Source organism: Eucyclogobius newberryi, unplaced genomic scaffold, assembly GCF_026437365.1.
Source record: "Eucyclogobius newberryi isolate DKJ021-1_F unplaced genomic scaffold, fEucNew1.0.hap1 SCAF_19, whole genome shotgun sequence".
In the NCBI taxonomy this organism is placed as follows: Eukaryota; Metazoa; Chordata; class Actinopteri; order Gobiiformes; family Gobiidae; genus Eucyclogobius; species Eucyclogobius newberryi.
In genome coordinates, this window is record NW_027315823.1 from 17,425,978 (window position 1) to 17,438,605 (window position 12,628).

Sequence of the window (12,628 nt, forward strand, 5' to 3'; positions counted from 1 at the left end):
GTGTGTTTTTTTTTTTTTTTTTTTCTTCAGTTCATTGCATACTATTTACAGCATATTACAGAGTTTTGTGTGGTCTAAGCAGGTCCCACTTTGGAGACTTCTGTAACCGACGAAGTTGTGGATGACTCGTCTTCACTGTCACTCATTCCCAGCATTTTCTTCATACAGGAGCGGAACTAGACAACAAAAATATTGCATATTTAATGTATTATAACAGACTTATAATTTATTTTGATGTTAAATAAAGGTACCTGTTTATTGAGCAGAATATAAATGACTGGGTTGTAGACTGTGGAGGCCTTTGAGAAACAGGACGGGATAGTGGATAATCTCAGGTCAAAAGATTCTCCACGGTTGTTGACCACCCACATGGCAAAGGAGGCATAGGGCATCCAGCACACCAGGAAGCCAAACACCATGATCACCACCATCCTGGTCACCTCCTGCTCTGCCTTCTGGGTAGAGGCAGACTCGGCCTGTGCTTTTGCCGCCTATTGAGAAGACATAATTATTATTGACTAGCATGTTATGTCACTAAACTTTGGGTCTGCATTCTTGAAACGACCTACTATCCTGGTAACGTTTAGTAAATGTCCCAGAGCTTGTGCACTTGATAATGCAAATAATACAAATCAGACTAGTCAGAGGTAGGTAGAGTTGCCAAACATTGTACTCAAGTAAGAGTAATGTTACTTTAGAATAATATTACTCAAGATAAAGACTAAAGTAAAGCTCCCCCCAAAAAATGTCAGTAAGAGTAAAAAGTGTTTTTGAAAGTACTCAGATAAGTAGTTGGAAAAAGAGTAAATGAACTGTCTGGACTTAAAATTAAATTTATAATTTTAAATTAATGTAATTGGAGGGACACAAAATAATAATTAATGCTCAATAATTCAATATTGACAACATAAAACATTCGTCACTTCTTAACTTACTCACTGTGGGGGGAGGAACCCAAGCTTTTTACTCATAAGAACTGTTACTTCAGATTAAATGTTAATCAAGTTGAGTAAACAAGTGTTGAAGGATGGCGGTGGGACAGACCGTGCCGCAGGCGGCGCTCGCGAAAAGTACTTTAAAAAGTAACACAGCGCTCAGACTAGTTACAGAGGTGGGTAGTACTCTTTTGGTGGGTAGTACCGGTACCTTTTGAAGAAAATGTACTTGGAATAGTTTTCAGATTACATAGTGTTCAGTGTTCTCGCTGAGGGGTTTTGGCATGGCGGGCCGCCATGCTCTAAAGATACCGCCAGGTATTAAAGATAACGGTGCGTGCGCCGCGGGCGGCGCGAGCAATAAGCACCACGGGGCCCACTCGAGAACACTGAACTATGTCATTTGAAAAGTATTCCAAGTACATTTTCTTCAAAAGGTACCGGTACTACCCACCAAAAGAGTACCACCCACATCTGTAAGTCTGATTTTCACACTGAATTTTATCAAAGAAAAGCTGAGTGTTGATCCTTATGTATTTCTCACTCCTAGGTTCCAATCCACCAGGCAGAAATCTGTAATTTGCTGTTCTATACGTCACTTAATGTTACATTTTTTTGAGTTTAGAATTCTTAAACTCACCGATTTCAATGTGAGCAGTAGCTGCGAGTAGCAAAACAAAATGGTGCAAAATGGGACAGCAAAGCAGAAGCAGAAGAGAAACATCACATAAGATTCATTGTTGTAATGGTTGTTGGTAGTGTACCAATCTGGACCACAGGAGCACTGCAGCCCCTCCGGGATATACCTGTAAATCATATATGGACTGTCACTATTTCAATCAAAAATGCAAACAGTATTAAGGAGTAATTGTCTAACCTGCTCCATCCCACCAAAGGAGGAACTGCAGCAAAGAGAGCAAAGACCCAGGTGATGCCACAGCAGACGATGGCGTGACTCGACTTGAATATGAAGTTTCCCATTGGTTTGCAAATTACCAGCCATCTCTCAAAAGCAACAACAGCCAGAGACCAGAGACTCACCATACCTGGAAACACAGCCATGCTATTAATATTTACTCTGCCAAGAAAATTAGGTTTGCATAATTTCTGCCTGGTACAAGGACGGCAAAAGCACACTGCGTCAGATTATGGGGGTATTCCATGAAATACAATTAATTTGGGCAATCCTGGCTCGTTTCGTAGTTGCAACGCAGGTAGATACAGAGGAAAAAGACAGATAATTTATAGGAAGTTTAAAAAACACTCTCAATAGAAGAACTCTTATAAACAAAAACTCTTAAGGAATGGAGGGGGAAAATAAAGATAGAATAAAATAAGAACGGCTAGCTAGAGCTGGGTTTCGATTCAAATTTCAAGAATCGATTCGATTCTGATTTTTACGTTTCATAATTGAGTTTTTTAGATTTCTCAGATCCCATCCGATTCGCTCCGATTTCGATGTGATTTCCGATTCGATCCGGTTTCGATTCGATCCGGGGGTTAATGTTATTAAAAATTAAAAATGTAATTGAACCGTTTCCTTCACTTCATGACTGTGTAGCGAAGCAACATATTAAAACTAGTATTATATCAATATTAAACAGCAAATCTTACAAGTATTGGTAGTTACTGATGGAAGACTGATGAAAAGGTTAAGGGTCAATCTACCTTCAAGAAAAATAATTCAGGACAATAAATGTACTTCGTACTTTGGAAGTATTCGTACTTTGGACGTACAAATCGATAATCGGTCATTAATATACGAATTGATTAAAAATCGGAAAATCGATTTTTTTCAACCCAGCTCTACAGCTAGCGTAAGACAAAATAGTTTTTGTTTCACGAGGATAGGCCCAGTAATCAACCATAAACTAGGTCAAACATCTGCCATTTTTAAACAGCAAATAGGTTGCGTTGACCTGACATCACATTAGAAGTCCTAGGCAAGGCAAGGCAAGTTTATTAAGGAAGTCAGAGAGCTTTACACAACAGAAAAAGATGGATTAAAATCAGAATACAAACAGATAAAAACATAATCATTATAAAAATGTACTTTGAAAGAGAAGAGTGCAGATTGAATCCTGTCAGTCATATGCACAGTTAAACAGAACTGTTTTCAGCCAAGATTTGAGCATTGAGTCTTCAGGAAGACTACAAATTTTGAAACTGAAACACTGATTCCCCATGTTTAGTCCTGACTCTGGGCACCAGCAGGAGGGCCGGTCCCAGTCCTCAGAGTCTGAGTCTGAGTCTTGCTTTGTTTCTTTTTGTCCGAGTTGACAGCAATGACGCTGCCCCTCAAAACTGCCTTAGCTGCATCCCAGAGAATGGGAGGAGGAACTTCCCGATTGTTGTTATCCTCTATTTAATCCATCAGTTTTATGAATTGAGGGTCATTGAGTGGGCTAGCATTAAATTTCCAGTTTTTTGTTGTTGTTTCTGTTCCAGATCTACACTGATGTAAATGGGGGCATGGTCACTTAGATCTATTCTGTGTCTACCTCTGTATTTTTTTACCTATACTTGTTGAAAATAAAAAGTAGACTATTCAAGTATAGACTATGTGGGTTGGAAAAATGTGGATATTAGCAGCCATTAGGATTCGTCTCTCTCCAGATATTGATCAACCCTACATTATGTATTAATTTGCTACATTTATTATTTATGGATTTACCAGTACTTTGTGAGATTGAGAAATCTAATGTTGGCTGTACATGCAAGTTTCATTCTGCCACAGACAAGGGTTCCCGCAGAGTGGTTTGCACTTAGATCTATTACCTTAGTATAGAAAGTGAGGTCACTTCCTGAGGCAGTATATACATCTATCAAAGTAAACACACTTCCATTAATAGTTCCTTTGACCACTACATCTTTATGCTCTTTGTGCTTGAGATCAACATGGCCCATCTCCTCTTATGTTTGCCCCATATGAGGAACAGTAAAGTCTGTTATAACCAAATGTAATTCATTTTTGATATTCCAAGCAGTTTAAATTGGTTTATTGTAGGTATGTAATATCATTTTTTCTCATCTTTGTTAGTATCTTTGACCACTTAATTGGATTCAATATGCCTTTAACATGAAAAGATGCTGTTTGTAATTTTTTGTATTAACCATGTTGAAATCATTCTTGTAAATCTGCTTTTGTTACACAGCTCTCTGATCAAACGTAACACATAAATACAGAATCCACAACAATAGAACATTACAGAACAAACAAACGTCAAACACATCTCCATCTTCTTATCCCAAAAAGGGATCCAGGGAGCAATGTGCACGGATAAGATTTATTTTCCCAGCTTTTGTTGGAAGTTTTAGATGTTCAGGGCTCAAGCCTCCTTAAATAATACATTTTTTAATGTATTTGTATTATTATTTTTGTCATAATATTCATGTAAATGCACTATGGTTGATGAGCAACTCCATCTTTCACAGCTAATCAAAGTAGATCAAAATAAATACAAATACAAAATACATTTGACCACCATTTTCGGCCTCTGTGGCTCAGATGTCCAGTTTGTTAATCTTGGATTCTAAATTGTGCATTTCCACCAGGGCTGCATCTATGTTTGCATTTATTGCATTTGTAATCAGATAATCAGTTATCTCTCGCAGAGCTGCCATAATCACTGGTTCTATCCTGCTCCAGGTCTCCTCCGGTGCGGCGCCAGGACTAGACCCAGTGACAAAGACAGACAAAGGCAGGAACCATTGCAGCAGGGCTAGTTAGCTTAGCCATGGCGTTGTTCTTCTTGTTCAGTTTCTTTGACATTTTCCCCAAATATAATTGTCCAAGCTCAATATGACTGCAGAAATTTCGAATCTCCCCAGATGAACTCGTTATAGATAAATCCAACAGATTTGACCGCAGCCCAACAGACCCAATTAAGGTAGGCGGCCATAATCCCGGAAGTTTGCATTTTTCAATAAGAAAAAACAAAAACAGATGGGCGAATATGAGGGCTATCTTCAGGGGCTCCCTCTCTCTGCATGTCAGCTCTGCTTTGGGTCGACTCAGAGAAGAGGAGCTGGGACAGGGCTCATAATGTACTGATCAATGTCAATGCGCCCACATGAGCCTGGAAGCGGTGACAGATGATATTACAACCTTCTACTGACCGATAATAGTTAATACAGATGACGACAGCTAAAATGAATATTGTTGAAATGCTGTTTTTTTTATATACCACAAGACTTTAATGTGTCTAATAGAAATGTCACTAACGTCACTAATATAAATAATCAGACTAAAGATTTGTGAATACCTTTCAGCTATTTTATGACAAAATACAATTATATCAATTGGGAAATCTGTCTCTTGCCCCCCATGTAGAGAATGACATCATCACATACTAGAATCTGAAAACCACAACCTCAACCTCAACCTCAACCATCCCTGCAATATTACAAGGGTCTGGAATTTCTGATAAAGTGATTCATTCTCAGTGTAAAACCTGTGAAAAAGTATAATTCTATGCCTTACCTCCGAGGGTCGCCGTGAAACCTTCAATTTTGCAGCCCGTTGGTCCTAAGATCATGTACCTGAAGCCGAAGCAAAAGAAGCAGGTAAAGGAGCCGACGGTGGACACCAACAGGTTTGCCACGGCCAAGTTAACCAAGATGTAGTTAAGATGAGAACGCAGTTTCTTATACTGAACTGTGCATGCAACAGTCAGTACGTTGATGCCAGTGCCAGCTACCATCAAGAAGAACATAAAGGCAGATAGTGCATAGAAGAGGCCTGGACTGCCCAGGTGGTCTTGCGGCACCAGGAATGGGCTGAAAGCAGTGATGTTGTTGGTCTCCAAAGGGACAGGGATCCAGAAGTCCTCGTGGAACTCGATGGATTGACTGGTCTTCATGTTTGTGCGCTGAAACATTGACCAAACCAAGGGAAGCAACCACTACAATCTGTTACATCTGATGGGAAATAAAGAGTCTTTGTGCTTGCCAGAAGGACAGTTACCCCTGCATTTATAGGGCAGGGGCATATAGTAACTTATAGCAATCTTACACTACTTAACCTAATTGGATGAGCAGAAAGCTACTAAGGATTTGGTTTAAAGAGTGTCCATGCATTACACACAACTGAATTGACCACGCGCATTCTGTGACCGCCTTTAAACCAAGTAGAGTCGAATTAAGCAGCTATAGGGATTATGCAGTTTGACATGACAATAAGGGTGAAGAAGATAATCTGACTCTCTGAGTGGACTGTAGACCTTGGTTTTACACAATTGACCTCACACTGAGGTAGGAAATTACTGCATTGTGAATTTCCCCCAAACAAACGTGGATTTAAAATGATAAGAACAGGAATGTCAAAGTCATGACCTGACGACATGACACGCACACAAACACATGGCAAATGTCCAAATGCCCAATACAAAAAGGTATGGTAAGGTGCATACTTTATTAATCAAAAATATATTATTTGCATTTGACTCATCCTTCATCCAGTGCAGCTGAGGAAACCTGTCAGGAGCAGGGGCTCCGCAGAGCAGTACCTTACAGCAGTACCAGAGCAGATTTTACTTATTGTGTATGTTTTGGGTTAATGGGAGAAAACATAAAAAGCGCCTTTGCCTCATAATCTCATGATACAGGTGACTTAAAAGTGACACCAAACATGACCAAAGTTTGTCCACTGCACACTGAGCATGGAGGCTCTTCGCCCAGGGAATCAATCTGGGTTCAAATTTCACAATGTCTGTGTGTTAAAATGTGTTAAAATGTGTGTTAAGGTTAAGGCATACTAGTAGTAGAGAAATGTATCCTCTGCATCCCCTGCCTCCGGTGTCAAAAAATGCTGGTGTATAAATGAGAGTGTGTTTGTGAGAGTGGATGTGGGGCAATTGATGGAAATTAGCCTACAATCTAGAATGTTTATGTTTACAGTATATTTATCATGTATGTTCATTAACATGCACTGTCTTGGCCAAATAAAGTAATATAATAAAAATAAGTTGTGTTGACTTTATTTTAACTAAGGTATAGTGCTGCATTCACTGAATATATTTTTTATTTGATAAGAAAATAACTCAAAATGACTATCAATCAACAGTAATTGTCTTTAAGTTGTGTTGATTAGTGCTATTGAGTCAATTGTCTCATTTTGATACCATACTATAGATGTTTGGGATGTAGAAATAATTCCAGCATCTAATTATTTCACATGATAAGCACCATACTAGCAACTGTTGTGTGCAAGTTGTATAAACAAGACTTGGTCCCATGGAATTCAACCAATATATGCTCTTGGTTTAACTGCCAATACCTTTAAACAGGTTAATCCCATGGCAAGGAAGAACATGGGGGATTTGTGGTTGGCTAATCTAACCTTTGAGGCTTTGAAATCTGGTAATCTGATGCAAGGCATCTCTTTAAAATCCTCTTGTGTGTTGTAAGTCAAGCTGGATGTTTAAGCCTTTGTCACTTTGCCTTCTTTTTTAACAAATAAAATGTACAACTAAATAAGTCTATAAGCTTTATTTAATGATTTTTGTTATTGCAAAAGAAAAACATTCACTATCTGGTTTCTTACATAAATCATACAGACATACAGTGAGACATACAGACATTATGCATTTTCAAGTTTAAGTAAAAACATCTAAGCAGGGCCAATTTTGGACACTTCTGTCACAGAAGATGTGGAGGTGGATTCCTCATCATCTCCACTGCTCATCCCAAGCATTTTCCTCATGCAAGAACGGAACTGAAACAGGCAACAAAGAATGATGTTTCTTTACGGGGTACTATAGGTAGGACATTTAAATATTGATAATTTTCATCAACTCAAACATAAATGCATGCATGTTATGTTATGTACAACAGCAAAAACCTATGCTATTAAATATTTCAGTCAGAATGTTGTCTTTACCTGTTTGTTGAGGAGTATGTAGATAACTGGATTGTAGACAGCAGAAGATTTTGAAAACACAGAGGGGATTGAGGCGAGTCTCAGATCGAAAGTCTCTCCACGGTTGTTGACCACCCACAAGGCAAAGGAAGCATAGGGCAGCCAGCACACCAGGAAGCCTGCCACCATAACCACCACCATCCTGGTCACTTCCCGCTCGGCCTTCTGGGTAGAGGCAGACTCGGCCTGTGCTTTAGCCACCTAGTAGAAGAGAAGTTATTAAATCTCAGTCTGACTTTCAAACACAATAGTCATATCTCAAATGACTGTCCTTAATGACTTGAGATGTGATTAAGGGGCGCCTGATGTGGTTTTGACTCAATGGGGAAAAAGTTTTGTTGCTGTGTAAAAAGGGCTTTGCGATTCTTTGCCATTTATGAGGCGATAAAAGATAACAATAAAAGAAAAATATGTATGTGACTGATTTGTGTAAATAAAGGTAACTCAGAAAACTGTATGCCATAATGCAAATGGACAAGAACATTTTACTTTATAAGTTTCTGTACATTACTTTATTTATTTCAAGCCAAATTATTTACCAGTGGTGTAAGGAAATTTGACTTAGGAAATGTATTTTCATATTTTAAGCCAAATTGTCTTGTAACCAATTAGAAATGCCTTGACACCAGTGGGATATTTCTCATCACCAAAGCAATGATATTGTAAGCATAGGCACCTCTGGACAGACTCCCCTGAAAAAGTGAGTATTAATCTCAGTGGGACTATCCAGGTTAAATAAAGGTTAACAGCAAAATCAATTAAATGTTAAACCACTCAAATCCAGTGTACAATTCTGAGTTCATATCGGTTTAACCAAGCCTATATTGGTAGTTGGTGTAACCCCTCATTCCAGAGTGATCCATCAAAAGGTTTCAAAAGGTACTCATCTGGACAATGTTTCAAAGATGTTTCAACTTCCATCCATCCATCCAAAATCATTATCACTCTGCGAAGCTGGTATGAGAAGCTCAATTTAGTCTGGTTATTCCTTTTTTGCACATGAATTGTGGCTGATGTGGCTCTAACGTGGGTCCAGTCCAAACTGACTGGAAGGTGCATTTGAGTTTTAACGGGGTGCAAAGAGAATACTCCCTGAAGAAGCATTATTTAAAATCTCTCTTATGTGGGTGCAATGATTTATTTTTTTATTGCAATGCACTTTTGCAGTCCTGTAGGAATGGTAATAGAATGGAAATAAACCTGCTTTAAACTTTAAACACTTTAACCATTTACATGCATTGCTGTGGCCACTTTTAGTTATTTTCTCTGTCAGTACCCAAGACGTCTACCTTTGGTTGCAATATTTTGGTTCAATTATTATCAGGTGTTCCTTGCAATTTTTTTTTTATTTCTGTCAACTTTTCGGACTGAATACATTTCGCCACTCATCCAAGTAGCTTCTTCAGTTCCTCTGATGGTAATTTGGTAAGTCACTGCCTTGTCTCTTTCTGAAGAGAGGAGCTAACCACATTGAAACTAAAACACCCTAGTTGTTTACAGTTGGAGTATCAGTTGACAACATTTTATTTCATTTTACTGTGGAACCTGGGTGGGTTTTAATAATACATATGATATTGTGACCTTTCCAATGTAGTTTTAAGCTCATAATATAGTTGTCTTACCATTTTCATTGTGATAAGCAGCTGAGCATAGCAGAATATGATGGTGGCGAGGGGAATAGCAAAGCAGAAGCAGAAGAGAAACATCACATAGGATTCATTGTTGTACTTGTTATTGGAGGTATACCAGTCAGGACCACATGAGCACTGCAGCCCCTCTGGGATGTACCTGCAAGAATAAAAGGATTAGTCCATCAAAATAAGTATGGCCCTGAAGAAAACTAAACTACAAATTCTCAAGGCCACACCTGCTCCAGCCGAATAATGGAGGTCCAGCTGCGACTAATGCAATGATCCAAGTGAAAACACAGCAGGCAATAGCATGATCTGGTTTGAAGATAAAGTTCCCCATTGGTTTACAGATGACCAGCCATCGTTCAAAGGCGATCACAGCGAGAGACCAGAGGCTCACCATACCTGGAAATGCAGATAATCTTTGTTTGGATTTCAGAAATAGAATCAGAAAAGGCTTATTGCCATTGTCAGTGAACAACATTCACAGGCTAGGAACTTTCTTTTTAATTAGGTGCAACGTCCAACCATGAACAATAATAAAATCAAGATATATTAAATCAAATAAAGCATGCATTTAAAAAAAATCATATTGTGAGTTGTTCTTACCTCCGAGTGTCACCAGAAAGCCTTCAATCTTACATATTAGTGGTCCAAAGACAAAGTATCTGCATCCAAAAGTGACACAAGTCGTGGAGGAGCCAACAACAGACACAAGAAGGTTGGAGATGGCCAGGTTGACAAGGATGTAGTTGAGGTGGGAACGCAGCTTTTTGTATTGAATGGTGCAGAGAACAGTAAGAATATTGATAAAACTGCCCACTGTAAATATAAAAAACATGAAAGCAGACATTGCATAAAATGTGCCGGCATTTGATAAGTGGTCCTGAGGAATAAGGAAGGGACTAAGAGCTGTAATGTTGTTTGTATCCAATGCGATGGGGATATAAAAATCCTCTGGGAGCTCCATATCACGGCCGGGCCTCATCGTTCTTATCAAAAAATGTCAAAACTTCCTTTGCTAGTCAGTATTCTGATTGTTTACTTCACCCTTGTGACTAGTAAATAAATCTGTGCGGATAGATTTTATAGAGTTGTCCTGCTAAACATCAAGTTAATTTAATTTGTTATCTCATTAAATTGTTCAAGTGTGGACGTAATAATAGATCTCAATACCTAGGGAGATTACATAACAGCTGTGAGGAAAATGGTGTGTTATTTGGTAATACTAGAGAAACAAATGACCTTTACACTGAAGAAAATGAGGGAACACCCAAGAATTGTGAAACACAAACCGTTTCTTTTGTTTTGTTTGGAAGAATTGCGTGCGGTTATTTAATTATTTATCATGGAACTAATCTGTGATCGAGTTCAATTACAGGTAAATCCATCAGGACCGCTATTACTGTTGCTAATCACATTTACTATCTCTCCAGATGAACAGCTTTCTAATAGTATTAGGTTGGATGATCTCTACCTTTGTTACTCTAAAAAGCACAAAAACAGATTATGTATTATGGATGGCATGCGATGTGTGCGGTTTGCGTGCGGGTTAGTTGTGACATACGGTTAGGTTCAGGGCTAGTGAGGCACAGACTCTTTCAGAGTCAGATTTACAAATGCAAATGAACCCAAAAGAGCACCTTAAACAGGTCATTCTGGACCAGAAAGAGGAAAAGCTGTGCAGGAGACTTGCAGTCATCCCTCACTGTTTGTGTGCTATGTTGGGACATTTCACAAAATGTTGTGCAATCCACTTAACCAAGGAAAGCTAGCTCCCCAAAATGATCAAACGTCAGAAGCACACTCTTCCATGAGGCACATGTACTGATGCCTGGTTGCGTTTTTATAATGACTCTGTGAGCCTAAACCACGTTTCAGAAATACATTTCATACATTATCTAGAATATGGAAGCACAGAGCACATTGTCAGGGTGTTTTATTTGTTATAAACTGAGGGAGAGAACGACACATCATTTGCATTGCACCAGCTCAGTTTGTGAGGAGTGTGTGCGTGTGCTCCGAGAGGCAGAGCAGGTGCTTGCCTCCTCCCCCGCACCTCCCTTTATCTGAACATTTTGACATTCTTATTTGATTCGATATTGGATTCAAACAATTTAAAGTTTTTTTTTAAAAGATTGACAGATGAGGCAATGCCTCCCCTGCCTCCCCTGAATGCACGTCACTGATGAATGCACCCACAGAAATGTCTATAAAAAAGTGCTATACTTTACAGTTCACATGGTTCATGCACTTTGAAGCCCATGTCCTGAAGTTCATTTCCCATTAATTCTTATTATAAACTTTTTTTTCCATTTCAAATATTAAGAGTTTGTAGGTAAGACGGAGGCAAACCATGCGGTAATGTTCATAATGCAATTTCTTTTTAGTGTAAAAAACATAAAAATGATTGATTGGTGAATGTTGATTGTTGCATATTTATTGTCTTACATTTGAGGACAATAAACCCACTTATACGTACCCATTATTCAAAAAATAAAAACACATATATTCTTAGTTCTTCAGTTTTTAAATATGTTGCTGAGGCTCTTGTGAGGATGACAAGCAGGTTGAATAAACTATAATACAATATATTTCCATTGTCATAATTCACCTATAAGACTAATCCTGATCTAGGTTTTAGCTCATGGCAACTTCCCATCCCTTCATGTGATCAGTCTGCAAAATCTTGTCTAATGCTCTTATCACAGCTAAACCTTTAGAGTAGGTAAATTAAAGGTATTACACTAGGTCAGTTTGTTGCTTTAGATCTATCTGTCTGCTTCCTGATCTGATTAGCAAAAATAGTTCAACGTTTTCTTCTTTTTCTAATCACAAAATCAGAAGCAAACAATATTAATTTCAGCTGTGTGGATTTTGCCATTTTTGTTTTGGTTGGTTCAGATGTTTGCCCATGACTCTAAAAAAAAATAATGTAGCAGTATAAATCTGTTAAATTGAGGTTTGATTTTTCAATAATCTAACCTGTATAGTCGAGGCTAATGCAATTTTAAAAATGCAGTGTCAAGAAGAACCAATTATGACAGTTAGTTTTTTTGGCCCGAAGGCTTTATCAGACAGGAAAGTTAAGTGTCAAATGGGGGAAGAGAGAGAAGGGTTAGTTTTTATGTTCATGTTAACAT

At 38.4% G+C, this 12,628-nt stretch overlaps 2 protein-coding genes across 2 annotated transcripts; both read right to left on the reverse strand.

Moving 5' to 3' along the window:
- On the reverse strand, positions 1 to 5,872 carry LOC140365488 (blue-sensitive opsin-like). The gene is made up of 5 exons (XM_072451944.1): positions 5,419 to 5,872; positions 1,813 to 1,981; positions 1,576 to 1,741; positions 252 to 491; positions 1 to 176 (listed from the first exon to the last, which is right to left on the reverse strand). Exons 1-5 carry the CDS (start codon positions 5,813 to 5,815, stop codon positions 75 to 77), a joined length of 1,074 nt encoding a protein of 357 aa, XP_072308045.1. The 5' UTR covers positions 5,816 to 5,872; the 3' UTR covers positions 1 to 74.
- A 1,654-nt stretch (positions 5,873 to 7,526) lies between these two features.
- LOC140365489 (blue-sensitive opsin-like) lies at positions 7,527 to 10,528 on the reverse strand. Its single transcript, XM_072451945.1, has 5 exons — positions 10,095 to 10,528; positions 9,722 to 9,890; positions 9,477 to 9,642; positions 7,816 to 8,055; positions 7,527 to 7,650 (listed from the first exon to the last, which is right to left on the reverse strand). The coding sequence occupies exons 1-5, from the start codon at positions 10,471 to 10,473 to the stop codon at positions 7,546 to 7,548; spliced, it is 1,059 nt and encodes a 352-aa protein (XP_072308046.1). The 5' UTR covers positions 10,474 to 10,528; the 3' UTR covers positions 7,527 to 7,545.
- Between the last annotated feature and the right edge of the window lie 2,100 nt (positions 10,529 to 12,628).